Genomic DNA, 14,400 nt, shown 5'->3' with positions numbered 1-14,400 from the left:
CCCTTGACCGGAATCGAACCCGGGACCCCTTGGTCTGCAGGCCGACGCTCTATCCACTGAGCTAAACCGGTTCTGGCAATTTCAAACTTCTTAATAGCAAATGGATGGATACAACCTAAACACTCGTCACTATAGGAATGTTTAAATTATGACCAGACAGCCCTGGGCAGTGTGGCTTAGTTGGTTTGGGGTCATCCCATGCACCAGGAGGTTGCTGGTTCAATTCGTGGTCAAGGGCACATGCCTTGGTTGTGGGCTCAACCCCCTGTAGGGGGCGTGCAGGAGGCAGCCGATCAATGTTGCACTCTCACATCCATGTTTCTCTCTCTCTCAAAAATCAATAAACTACTCTTAAAGTTATGCTCAGATAATGGATTATAATGTAGCCTTCAAAAAGAATGAGGTAAACCTAAATGTATTATATAATCCCACATATATAAAAAGGCAATGTGTATAGGGGTATGAGTTTTATGGCCAGAAAATATCTGGGAGAATACATATCACACGTGTGCAGCTCTGGGAAGAGGAGAGCTGTAGGCCTCTGCCCAAACATGCCGAGCCCTGACCCTCAGTGTAGCCGGCTGGGAGCCACGGGAACTCAGCTTTTAACCAGGAATCCATCCACCCCTGGGGCCTGTAAAATCTCTGCTTGATTCATTACTCCTGAGGGTGGAGGCTGAGCAAAGGGCAGAGGAGTTCAGAATTCCCACTTCCCAGAAGCCAGCAGTTACATCCTCCGAGGGGACTGGAGTGACTTTCTTGTCCCTGCAGCTGCAGAATCAGCTCCATGCTCAGCTCCCCGCGCACACTGTCCGCCCCTCCCTCCCAGCACGTCACACAGCACTGTCATGTGTGTACCTGCCCCCCCCCCCCCCCCCCACTGAAAAGGACCTTGAAAGCAAGGCCACAACTTATTTGTTACTCTCTCTCGGTATCCAGAATGTTACACCTGGCAGCTGGTGGCATCAGGAACCGCGCGTCCCAGGGATGGGTTAACAGATACCCCTCCGTATCTGTCACGTGGTTAAGGAAGGGCCTAGGAGTGTGTCTTTATAAGTAAACTTAGAAAACTTACTTCCATTTTTTTATTATTCAACATTTTATACATAATAAATACAAACTTTTTACAGCCACTTTACGTAAAGAAAGCACGTCTGCACAGAGGACTCCCTCTAAGCTGGGCCCTGTGCACTGTGATGCTGGGTTATATGTCCTGGAGGGAGGAGTTCTTAAAAAGGAGGCTTATTTGTACAACATTGATTTTTTAAAATAAAATTAGCAGCTCTTCCAAAAAATATTTAAAACATAACAAAATTTCAAATAACCCTCTGAGAGTGTGGAAAACCCAGATTCAAGGACAATTTGGCTAACTAGAGAGAGAATACAAGGCTGGGTGGCAAGAACTGCCTTATTCAAGCACTTGGAAGATTTTTAAAGTGCTTTGAAGATATTTAACATGTAGGCAAACTTTTAAAATCTTAAAAAAACCCACCCTTTTATTTTTTAAACTTAAGAATAAGTTTGATAACACAAAAAGACCTCAAATAGATCAACAGATTAAGAAATGCAAAAATAACAAAAAAACAAAAAAAGAAACCCCAAATCATGGAGAAAATTCATCAGTTGGTATTGTCACTGAAATGATCAAATGGCAGACTGAAAATTTCTTCAGCTATGACCTTAAAAATTCCCATGGGGACATTTGGCGAGCATTTCAAGTTTCTAGAGTCTTAGGAGTTTTCAAAGCGTAATACAACGTTTAAATTCTGCAAATTTGATTTCTTAAAAAAAAAGAAAAAAAAGCAACTGGCAAATATCCCTTAGTCCCTAGGTGACACCCCCCCTACCTTCCATAGGAAGTGGAGAGCCAGCAGAGGGCTCTGGGACACCTGCGCTGGGGGCTTGCTGGCCCCTGGAGGAATCCCCCTGGCTCTCCTCGTGATGCGGAGAACTTGTCTTTTCCGTGCCAATTTGCACTTGTGCAGGGTGTGCAGGCCTTTAGTCCTTTTTCGTAGGAAGCTGGCTTCCTCCATGAGCCACAGGTTCTTCCTCCCAAGGAAATGTCAGTGGGACCTGGGAAGCGGCATTTTCTGTCGGGGGTGACCGCTGGGCTGGGCCAGCCACAACCTGGCTGGCTGGGCCAGTCCACGACTTGGGAATAAAACGATGCCAGCGGCTCTCCAGTAGAGAAGCTCAGCAAGGCAAGTGTGTGTCCCCAATTTACCTAGACATTCAGATTCTAAGGATACTGGTCAGAAGAGTATGTGCTGCAAAAATTAAGATGAAAAATACCCAGATACAAAAAGAACATTAAATCGGCTCATTTCAGATCTGGAAGATCCATTTCTGCCTTGGCCGCAGCCTCCTTTCTACTACCCTATGTGATGGACAAGATTTGGCTGCTAGTTCAGCCCCTCCATATTAGCTCCACTAGTACTAAATGAATGGCATAAATATTAATACAAACGACGCTGTTATTGTTTAAACCCGTTAGCTGTGGTAGAGATGTGCATTAATGCAACTGGCGCTAGACTCGGGGCAGTCCACTGGTTTCTCAGTCGGGACCAACTGCGGGGAGGAGCCAGCCTCCCTGGAATCCCTCCTGCTTCCTTATGTAGCCAACGTGATCTGATTAAACTTAACCAGACGAGCAAAAGCCACTTGAAGACGAGAATCTCTGCCACATCCTGTGGCCACAGTAATATACTGTACGAGTGCACACGATCAGCATCTCTGTGACTGTGCCTGCACGAGGCCTGGTCTTGAGTCTCATATAAAAATGGACGCTGTTAGGCACGAGGGCTGTCCCTCTGTTTGGAGGGCCCGCTAGGATTTGTGCTATGGTAGGAGAGATGACATAGAAAATGACAACAAAAAAAGGCACAAAATATTCAACATGTCGGAGGAGTCCACCAGGCCACCCAGTCACATATAATCCTCCTGGTTTCTGCTCTGTTCAAGAGTCTTCATCATGCAAAGGTGCCTAAAAAACAAGACTGGCCAAACTCCAAGCCTGACCTTGATTGTAGCAGTAACGGACGGGCAAACCCATCGTCACACCAGCGTGATTTCCACATCCTCGACCTTCTCTGCTGGCCTGCGGTGGTTCTGTGTAGGCGGAGGGGGAGCTGCACGGACCTGAGCAGGAAACAGTTACACAAATTGCCCATCAGCTTCTGGATTCAGTGCCGGAATGAAGCATCCAAACCCCAACCAGTCATTTATCCAAGGACATGGGCCCCCAGGGGGGTCTCAGAAATGTTCTGAACATGTTCTTTCAACCTAATTTTCACTCTTTCCCACTGAGGGGGAGTTATCCTGGATTTCATGCGAAACCCGTGAATCAGGGTCTTGCCTAGGCTGAAAGCCTCACGGGCACAAGAGTGACTGAGGCCCTAAAAGGCTCGTCCACAGCACAGGCTGGAGCTGGAAGTGAGCGCAGGGCCTGGAGAACTGAAAACCTTGGCGCATGTCTTGGCAGGAGAGTTGCAAGAGACAAGACGGAAGAAGTAGGCTGGGGTTAAGTCATGAAACCTGGGCTTTACTCTGTAGGCAAAGAGGAGTCCGTGGTGGATTTTAAACAGCATTATCAGAGTGTGGAAAGATGAGTTTGGTAACAGTGTGGAGGAAAGGAGGGCGAAGGTCCGATGTAGCCATCTGAGTGAGAGCTGCTTGTGAGCCTGAACTGCGCCGGCAGTGGGGAGCAGAGAAGTGGGAAGACTGACAGCTGTCTCCGAGGGCAACTTGGCACGATTTGGTGATGGCTACTTGTGGGGCCAGAGCACTTCTGGTACAGACCCTCTGAGATGCCCACAGGTCTGAAGCTCAGGAAAGAGATCGGATTGGCAGTTATAAATCTGGGAGTTGTCAGTAAATAAACAGTTGTCAAAGCTGTGGCAGTAGATGACATTACACAAAGAGAGTGAGCTTAACGACTTCAAGAGGATTCATGGACAGAATCCTGAGAAGCATCAGCAGAGATCAATGAAAAGGAAGGGCCAGAGAGGCAGAAAGCGAGGCAGGGAAGGGTGGTGCAACACACCGGCCCCTCCTGCTTGCAAATATAGGCCTGGAAACTAGGTTCTCAATAAATGCTTGCTGGAAAAAAAGTGCTTCTGTTTCACAGACCATGTTGATGCTCACAGACCTTGCTACAATTTAAATATACTTTCACAGCTATCACCTTGAATCTCACCATGGCTCAGAAAAAAGTGCCAATGTAGACTGGACCTTTCAAGATGTGTTGATTTAAAAAATACATATTTTTATTGATTTCAGAGAGAAAGGGGAGGGAGAGAGAGAAACATCATTGATGAGAGAGAATCATTGATTGTTTGCCTCCTGCACCCCCCACAACTGGGGATCGAGCCCGCAACCCAGGCATGTGCCCTGACTGGGAATCAAACCGTGACTTCCTGGTTCATAGGCCAACACTCAACCACTGAGCCATACCAGCCAGGCAATGTGTTGATTTTTAAAAAAATATATATTTTATTGATTTTTTACAGAGAGGAAGGGAGAGGGATAGAGAGATCGACACATCAATGAGAGAGAAACATCGATCAGTTGCCTCCTGCACACTCCCTACTGGGGATGTGCCCGTAACCAAAGTACATGCCCTTGACTGGAATCGAACCTGGGACCTTTCAGTCCGCAGGCTGATGCTCTATCCACTGACCCAAACTGGTTAGGGCCAATGTGTTGATTTTTATACTCTTTTTTTTCAAGACCTTTTTACCTTCCCATACCCATCTTACCTTCATATGGGGGAATTAGTAACAAAACGGGCCATGGAGAAACACTAATTTCTAATGTTCAATTTGGAAGAGAGCCCTCCCAGATAAGAGACTTACAGGTCGCAGCTTGCCATATGAGGTCTCAGGAGTTTGCCTTGGTGGCTGTGAGAAGCCCGGCGATTCGGCATGGACGCTATTTTCTAAGGGAGGGAACCAAAGAAGCTCATTTTATTTGTGTTTTTATTTTTTTCTTACTGATTTCAGAGAGGAAGGGAAAGGGAAAGTGAGATAGAAACATCAATGATGAGAGAGAATCACTGATTGGCTGCCTCCTACATGCCCCCTACTGGGGATTGAGCCCCATAACTGGGCATGTGCCCTTGAATGGAATCAAACCTGGGACCCTTCGGTCCACAGGCTGACGCTCTATCCACTGAGCCAACCCGGTTAGGGCTACTTGTGGTTTTGAGCAATGAGAATGCTAATGCAGATCTGTTTGCCCTCCAGTGAACAAGTGAGTTTCTGAGTGAAAATCCATTTTGACCCGTGTCCAGGAGAACGCTTACCGTTTGCTGAAGGAGAGCGGGGGAAGTACTGGGAGCTCCTCTTGTCTGGGCTGGGGTAGGGGCTGCTGGGAGGCTGGTCATACAGTGGTAGTGGCGGCAGGGAGCTGGGCGGCTTGGGGGATGGAGAGATCTGCCATGAAGGGAAGGGAGGTTACAAAGTGCTTACTCAGGAAGGACAGACCAGCTTCTCTGACTGACTACTTCAGACAAGTTACTTTTCTCTGGAGCTGAGTTATGACTGTTGACTTTTTTGGGTCAGATTCATTAGAAGCACAAGAGCCTGGATTAAACACCCTAAACCAGGGGTGGGCAAACTTTTTGACTCGAGGGTCACAATGGGTTCTTAAACTGGACCGGAGGGCAGGAACAAAAGCATGGATGGAGTGTTCGTGTGAACTAATATACATTCAAAGTAAACATCATTACATAAAAGGGTACGGTCTTTTTTTTCAATAGTTTTATTCATTTCAAACGGGCCGGATCCGGCCCGCGGGCCGTAGTTTGCCCACGGCTGCCCTAAACCCTAATTTTGTGTTGCTTAAATCTTTTTCCTCTCATAGATTGCATTATACCATTGATTAGTTCATCTTAAAACAGTTATTAAGTCAAATCATTTCTCTAGAGTTCTATTAAAAACATACCAAATTAGTCAAGTCAATAAATTCAATGAAGAACAAAAAAGGGGACAAGTTGTATTTTTCTGTATGTGTGAAAAATAAAATAACTGGCAGAGTTTCTGACATCCCCAGCTCTCGTAGATGTCAGGCTAAGGCAGTGGTCGGCAAACTGCGGCTCGCGAGCCACATGCGGCTCTTTGGCCCCTTGGGTGTGGCTCTTCCACAAAATACCATGTGCGGGCGCGCATGTACAGTGTGATTGAAACTTCGTGGCCCATGTGAAGAAGTCAGTATTTTGTGGAAGAGCCACACTCAAGGGGCCAAAGAGCCGCATGTGGCTCGTGAGCCGCAGTCTGCCGACCACGGGGCTAAGGGGTCATATCATACACACAGAACATGTTCCTTATGGCCCTGGCCCTGCCGGGCCTGGCATGATAGATCCCAATCAGGGGTTTCCTGTAAAGGCAGGTTCTGCTATAATGAGCTAAGCTCAGGGCCACGAATATAATGGGGCTTTGGCAGGCTCATCAATTCTCTGAAATGGACCGACACAACCTGGGCTGGCAGGAGGCTGACAGTGAGGGAGCGAAAAAGCAAGCTAATATTTTTACTACAGAAACTAACCACAGAGAGAATACATACATTCCCTCTCTGGTTTGTTTCCGTTTCTCCTCATACAATTTAGCATTTTGGTTAATGGATTCGGAGAATAGAATGTGGGAGAGGAGAGGTGTGACACAGCCTTTACAGAAGAGCCTGACCGATAAGCCCTGCTTTCCCAAATTTGGTTTTGCAGAAACCTGACAACTGAGGACTGGAGTGGCGAGGGTGAGGCCGAGACCGCAGCCCACTTCTGCGTGGGTCCACAGACCCCTTGGGAGTCATTTTCTTTAAGTATCTTAGCTCAGCTTTCTCTCGTCTCACGTACCCGAAGCTCTCTCATCCCTGGAGTGTCACCATTTTCTGAGGCTGGAAGTTCTTCCACGAGCACCGACGGGAAAACTCCGATCCGCCCACTGAATTCTCCCTCCCAGAAGCCATCGTCAGCTTGGTTTTCTTTGTTCAAGATTCGGATGATTGCTCCCTCAGGGAAAGACAATTCGTCCTCCGTCTGACCCTCGTAGTCATAAAGTGCTTTCACGAAACAGACTAGGTGGCAAGAGAGAGAGAAATGCAGTGAGAATGACGACAGCCAGGCTACTCGCGACCTCCCCTACGCGCGTGTGAGGACCAAGAGGGCCTTGTGCAGAGCAGGAGGACAGCTGTACTTCTTGCCCCCTGAAGATCAACCTTAGAGGTCTCCAATAAAGGATAAAAGTGGCCAAGTCAAGGCAAACATGCTACAGAACAGGAATGGAGTTGTGCTTTTTAATCTGCTGAAGGCTGACTCTGGGGAATACAGTTTAGGCCAAATGCGACAGATAAAGAGTGCCTTATTTCGGTCTTTACCACTGGCGTCTCCGTTGAGGCTGCCTGACACGAGCTCGGCCTCCGTGGAGTTGCTGGATGTGTGCGACCGACTGTCCAAGGCAGCCAGGGACTGCAGCATGCTCAGGAGACTGTTGGAGGTGGGAAACTGGAGGTACTTTTCTGGCACATACCCCACTTGACCAACTTTGTTTCGAGCCTGAGTAAAAGACATGTGACAAAACAGGTTTGCACACACAATCTGGACAGAGCGTAACAAGAACCGAAACACACTCCTAAAAATGTCACAAGAAGGGGCGATATGAGCAAAGGAATATACCTTTACCCAGTCTTCCATATCTCCATCTTCAATCACTTCTAACACCTCATGTTCCTCAATGGTCAACTCATCTGGTTGAGAAGCCTGCAATGTAGGATGGTCATGGACAAAATAAAAAAGGTTAGATAAAGAGAAGATGTGTGCTGATCATAACAAAAACGGGGGGTCAAAATACTGAAATGATTTTGAAAACATATCAAACATAAAAATTTAAGTGTAAAACTATCACAATGAGGTGAAGTTTTACTTAAAAACAAAACAAAACTAAACTAAACAAAATAAAGCCATAACCAAAACTGGAGAAAGGGAGTCCTGCAGAGGCAAGAGGCTCAATGAACACTGTGGTCTCGGGAAGCAGGGGAGCAGGGTTCCAGCTCTGGCTTCTGCATCTACGGTGAGTTACTCAACTTCTTGATGCCTCCATTTCTTCAATGACAATCCTGCCATTCTCAGGAGGCTCGGGGAGTCAATGTGGGATGAAGATGCACAGAGCCACGATGGCTTGGGACGCACAGGCCAAGGAGAAAGCACTGCATTAGAAAGCAGAGGGCTACATGGAGGTGCATGCTGGGAAATGTGAGGAGCTATGTACATGGATTGGATGACAGCTTGAGCAGCACCTAGAATTCATCTGGAATCACTGGCGAACTGTGGCCAAGAAAAGAAAGTTGTAGTAACGGAAATGATTGAGATCTGTCAAAATTTGGATTTATGATGCTCCAACTTAACTGTGGAGACTGGGCTGATCCACGCAGGTGCGTCTGCACGGGCTGCTGACTGTGTGGCTTTGTTATCCTGACAGCAGGAGCTCACAGGCACCAGCCACCCAGAATCTGCCCCTGAGGCTGTAGAACCCGAGGAAAACCAGGAAAACCGCAGGGGCTCTGCAGAAGGGCTGGAGAGAGACTATGTGGCTTTGTTCCCTAAAGAGACTTGTCTGTCACCTGTTCACTGGGAGGGGGCTGCTGGCCTTTTCTGACTCTCCAGTGAACAATCTTAAAAGCTTCCCTCAAGTCCCAAGATCAGTTAAAACTATCAGCTGAGACCACAGTCTCAAAGTGTGAAAAAATCTCAAATTTCACAAGCAAAAACAAGGCAAGATAACGGGTCACTTCCCTAAGATCCATTTTCTATTTCATGTACATGAAAACATTTCATCAAACCCAGATTCTGGACATTGCTTGAGGTGGAAAAATAGTGTTGAAAATAGCTGACCAATCATATAAGTATTTACTCCAGGACCAGAATGTTAAGTAAATTACCTCTGATCTCAAAATATGAGGGAAAAAAAGCTCACTTTTTTAAAATCCTCAGCTGAAGACATGCTTAGAGAGAGGAAGGGAGAGGGAGGGACGGGGGGAGAGAGAAGGAGAGAGGGAGAGGAGAGGAGAGGAGAGGAGAGGAGAGGAGAGGAGAGGAGAGGAGAGGAGAGGAGAGGAGAGGAGAGGAGAGGAGAGGAGAGGAGAGGGGAGGGGAGGGGAGGGGAGGGGAGGAGAGGGGAAGGGAGGGGAGAGGAAGAGAGAGATTGGTTGCCTTCTATATGTGCCCTGACCTGGAATCAAACTGGCAACCTTTTGGTGCACAGGACTACTGAGCCACTCTAGCCAGGCCTCACTGGTTCTTGATAGTTTTTCCAAAGGAATTTCTTTGCTCCTCTGAAACCACATTACACCATTGAATATACCAGCAAAAGGCACCTATATAACAAAGATATTTTTCCTAATTCATGGCAAGATTTTAAAAGTACCAACATGCTCCGGCCGGTGGTGCTAAGTGGTTAGAGTGTCAACCCATACACTGAAGGGTCACAGGTTGGATTTCTGGTCAAGGATGTGTACCTGGGTTACAGGTTCTATCCCCGCCCAAGTTGGTGCACGTGCGGGAGGCAACCAATCCATGCTTCTCTCTCCACTCCCCCCCCCCCACCCCCCCCAAAAAAAAACAAATAGAAAAAATATCCTTGGGCGAGGATTAAAAATAACAATAACAAAAAAATAAAATAACAATAACAGCAAGTACCAAGAGACAATCATGAGAACACATCTAAATATATTGTTGTCACCCTGGCTGGGTAGCTCAGTTGGTTAGAGCGTCGTCCAATATGCCAAAGTTGAGAGTATGAGCCTCAGTCAGGGCACATACAAGAATCAACCACTGGCCCTGGCTGGTGTGGCTCAGTTGGTTGGAGCGTTGTCCCATGCACCAGAAGGTCTATTCCTGGTCAGGGCATATACCTAGGTTGTGGGTTTGGCTGGGGCTTGAGGCATGTACAGGAGGCCTGATTGATGTGTCTCTTCCACATCGATGTTTCTTTCTCCCCCCCCCCAAAAAAATCAATAATAATAATTAAAAAAAGACTTAAAATATATTGCTGTCCTTGTAAAAAAGTCATGGAGGTCCATGCAAGTTGTCCAACATTGTTATATAAGCAGACACTTTCTTGCTCATACCACCTCCAGGAAGTGACCAATTCTTCTACTGGACAAGGTCAGGTCCTCTGCATGGCACTAAGGACTCTAGAGAGTCTGGTCCCCAAGGTCTCTCGATGTTCCGGCCCTAGCACACTGGTCCCTATTCTCTGAACACACCATGTGCCCTTGCCTCTATGCTTTCACCAGGCTGTTCCTTATTTCCAGCCGTCGCTGCTCCCTCTTCCCCATCCTGTGAATGGGTTTAGATTACTATGAGTTCAAGTCCAACTTCAGTCTGTAATTTTCAATTATCTTCATAATTTAGGCAAGTGACCGTAAGACCTCTCTGAGCCTCAGTTTTCTTTTTATTCTTATTAGAATGTAAGCTCCATGAGAGCGAAGATTTTTGTCTGTGTTGTTCAATGCTAGATCCTTGAACCTAGTTTTTTAGGTACACGGAAGGTGCTCAAGTCATATTTGTTGAATTAATGGGTTGGGAAGGGATTAGAAAAAAAATATTTATGGTGCCAGACACACAGTACTTCATAAATGGTGGCCACTGTTATTACTCATGATTTGAGGCCCAGCTCATGTTTTCCCAGACTGCCCTCAAGGAGCTGGCTGCTTCTGCCCCCTGCTCTCGTAAGGCTTTGCACATCCCTCTAGCACTGACGACCATGGCATCATGGTTAGTTGTTCGCCCTTGTGGGCTTCCTACTAGAACGACTTACTTAGCGCAGGGAAGGTAATCTCCTCAAGCCAATTAAAGACAGCAAACCGGTCGGTAAATGGTTATTAGTAAAGACACGGTCTCACACTGCCACCTAAAGTCCTAATATACAGTGACAGCCAGAACTCCAGAAGCAGCCATGCCCTCAATTACCCCCACTCTCTCTCTAAATTTCCTGTTTTCTTTTAAAACAATATGTTTTTCTGAAGTCAAAAGTAATATATGTCATTGTAAAAAAAGCTGAAAATATGCATAATTGAGATGTTAAGGTACATACAATTTGGTATCTTACTTCTTTTGACATAGCATTTCTTCTTACACAAAAAACTCACTATTGTAATTTTCAATTATTTTCATAATATTGTTATTGTTACATTATGTCAGTAGTTAATATATTGAACTATTCCCTTATTGGATTGCCAACTTTGAACTATTATAAAGTAGACGCTTTATAAAATGATGAAAGAACATTTTGTATCCAAAACGTATTTCTATATTGTGGGTCATTTCCTTAGGATTTATGCTAGTAGGATCAAAAGTTATGAGCATTTTTTTTTTCATTTTAAGTTTTTAATGAAAGTTGTATATAATATTACTTTATTCCTGCATCTTCTCAATTGTTTCTTCCTTGTATCTTCCCTTTTCCTTTCCTACTTGGTGAGATTTGGCTTTACGTTCAAGGACCTTTTTGCGGTCTTTGTCCAGCTTTAGTCTAGTGATAACCACCTTGCTGGGGTGAATGCCCCCATGAACAGTTGTCCCATTAGCTTTCTCCTGTTGCGCTCGTTCAGTGTAGATGACAGATTTCTTCCTGTAAACCTGGACTACTTTGCCAATTTGCTGCCCTTTGTAATGTCCTCGAACAACCTGAACCTCATCATCCTTTCGGATGGGCATGGATCGAACACTGTATTTCTCTCTCAGCTCTTTGGAAAGAGGAAAAGACATATCTTCCTTCGAATGTGGGAAGCTGCATTGACATGCCTTTTACGGTTCTTTCTCCGGTCAGAAGTCACAAAGGAATTGAACTTCATTTTGACCGCTGGCGCTCCTATGAAGGCCGCAAGAGGGAAGAGACCCACACGCTGTTTCCGGTTCTCTGTGAGCATTTTTAAGGCTTTTGAATCTGGTTCTTAAATACAGCTCTTCTTTATTTTCACAAGATTAATCCAGGCCTTTTTGCTATTCTGGACTATAGGAATCACCATTAGGCTTATACTTAATCTCCATTCTAATCTGTGCTCTATAGTTATCTGTATCAGGATCAGGGTTACCTTCTTAAAAGCCCAGTCTGATTTTAGGACATCCAATGGCTCCTCCCAGGCAGGATAAAAGGCAAACTTCAGTCTGGTCTACAAGGCCCTTTGCTCTCCGAGGGCAAACATCCTTACTTCCAGCTGCTCCGTTCCCCACACTTGCTGCTCATGCACCAGTGAATTTCCCAGACACCCATAGGCTCACCACACTGTGTCTGTATCTACTGTTCTCTTTGCTTAGAAGGCTCCTTCCCTTCCCTTCCTTCTCACTGTGTCTAGAAAGATCTAAGAATTCATGATCTAACTTAAAAGCCACCTTGTCTGTAAAATTTCTCCCAACCATCACAGGGAGAATTAGCAGTTTCACCTCTACTATGTTTTCAGACATATTCTATTTCTTCAATTTAATATTTGTTCTTCCCAGACTATCCATTTCTGGGGGACATGGATTATGCCACATTCATTCTTGCATCTGCAAAAGTTATCACAAAATGGGCACTCAATAAATGCTTAATGATTAGCTGATTAAATAGATTTTTATAGTCTGTTTACCATAGGGACATGCCTGGGATATGCCAACAGAGGGGATGTTGGATGAATGTGAGATGTTTGTAATCACTCAGACACCTAGGACCCTTCTCCCCTTAAGGATCTCAAATTTTAATTCTGAAACTTCAAAGTAAATACAATATTGAGAGGTGAGATGGGGAAACATTCCCAAAGCTGGTTTTATAATCTCTATAACAACTCTCCAAGTATCTCAGAAGATGATTTCAAATTTTCAAAGATTATCTAAACACTTTACATAAGAAAAAAAAACCAACACTCCAACTCTTTCAGAAAATAGGAAGTTTTTTTAAATTTAAATATATAGTGAAAGGTTGTTAAACTAAAAAGTCTGGAAATCACTGATATCGAGGATTTTAAGTAAATACTGCCAACTTTTGGTTTATCCAGGGATGGGGATAGTGGGAGTGAGACTCTCCCGTATATGATTGCTGAAGATTCTCTCCAGACACTTCCTCTGTTGTTGTCTCCTAAGCACTGGGTTTCCATTAGCATGAGAGCCAGAGGAGGGTTCATTTGTTCATGCCTTTCTTACATCATTTATTTATTCCACAATTATTATTATTATTATTATTATTATTTTTTACTCATTTTTGGGGTATTTAATAAAGCAAAGTAAAATCGAACAAGTATTTTACGTAAGTAAAGGGACTCGTTACCCAGTACCGGGGCTCAGGGTGTCTCAGGTGCCCTGGCTTGGGGTGCAGTTAAGACAGAAACACGATGCTAAGAGGCAGGCAGCACCTCTGCCCGCGGGGGACAGTGCCATGACTGTTCAGCCCGCAGGACGCGGTCCGTCCTGGCCTGGGGTTTCCGTGGGGCAGTGATGTGAACGCAGTGAAGACAGAAGCAAGAAGCAAAGCAAACCCGAGTCCGAGAGAAACGCCTGCTCCAGAGGGACAGGGCGGCACTGGCCCCGCCACGCAGTCCGGAGCTCCCAGACCCCGCTCAGCACCACGCACTCTCTTCCCGGCCTGCGCGGGCCCAGTCTCCCCCTTCCCAGGCCCACAGGGTGGCCACCCGCCTCTCAGTGCACCCGGGCCGCCTGTGGGTGAGGCTGAAGGTGACCCGGGCCGCCTGTGGGTGAGGCTGAGGGTGACCAGGCCGCCTGTGGGTGTGACGGAGGGTGACCAGGGCTGCCCGTGGGTGAGGCTGAGGGTGACCAGGGCTCCTGTGGGTGAGGCTGAGGGTGACCAGGCCGCCTGTGGGTGAGGCTGAGAGTGACCAGGCCGCCTGTGGGTGAGGCTGAGAGTGACCAGGCCGCCTGTGGGTGAGGCTGAGAGTGACCAGGCCGCCTGTGGGTGAGGCTGAGAGTGACCAGGGCCGCCTGTGGGTGAGGCTGAGGGTGACCAGGGCCTCCTGTGGGTGAGGCTGAGAGTGACCAGGGCCGCCTGTATTCCACAATTATTTACTGCGTACCTACTATGTGCCAGGCACAGTCCTACATGCTGAAGACACATAGACAAGGTGTACAGACACAGACAGGTTTCTGCCTCCATGAACTTTTAGTGGGGAGTCAGACAAAGACGTTTAAAAACAAGTAAGTTTAAGTGTAGTTGATGACAAGTGCTATATAGTAGATAAAAGAGGGCAAATGGCAAGGGGATAGAGAGGAGTGGCTGAGCAGTCAGTTATGTATTTACGTGGTCAGGGGAGACCTGAGGAGGCACTATTTGAACTGAGCCTCAGTGAATAGCAGAGGGCAGCTAAACAAGATTTGGGAAAAGAGTTCTAGGTAGAGGAACAGCAAGTGCAAAGTTATCAAGACAG

General features: G+C 46.3%; 1 protein-coding gene and 1 pseudogene across 2 annotated transcripts in view; both read right to left on the bottom strand.

Annotated features, from left to right (window-relative positions):
* Positions 1-1,071: 1,071 nt before the first annotated feature.
* Positions 1,072-14,400, bottom strand: part of FCHSD2 (FCH and double SH3 domains 2) — a 178,275-nt gene continuing 164,946 nt past the window's right edge. For both annotated transcript variants that reach the window (XM_059708535.1, XM_059708536.1), the window contains 6 exons: positions 7,667-7,750; positions 7,369-7,546; positions 6,848-7,068; positions 5,303-5,432; positions 4,854-4,936; positions 1,072-3,138 (listed from right to left, as the gene is read on the bottom strand). In XM_059708535.1, the coding sequence (XP_059564518.1) occupies positions 3,055-3,138; positions 4,854-4,936; positions 5,303-5,432; positions 6,848-7,068; positions 7,369-7,546; positions 7,667-7,750 (780 nt within the window). In that variant the 3' untranslated portion in view covers positions 1,072-3,054. The remainder of the gene's footprint in view (positions 3,139-4,853; positions 4,937-5,302; positions 5,433-6,847; positions 7,069-7,368; positions 7,547-7,666; positions 7,751-14,400) is intronic.
* LOC132240828 (large ribosomal subunit protein uL24-like) lies at positions 11,356-13,184 on the bottom strand (annotated as a pseudogene).

Source organism: Myotis daubentonii, chromosome 9, assembly GCF_963259705.1.
Source record: "Myotis daubentonii chromosome 9, mMyoDau2.1, whole genome shotgun sequence".
Lineage (NCBI taxonomy): Eukaryota > Metazoa > Chordata > Mammalia > Chiroptera > Vespertilionidae > Myotis > Myotis daubentonii.
Note: the sequence above shows the minus strand (reverse complement) of the source record. Positions and strands in the feature narration are given on the sequence as shown.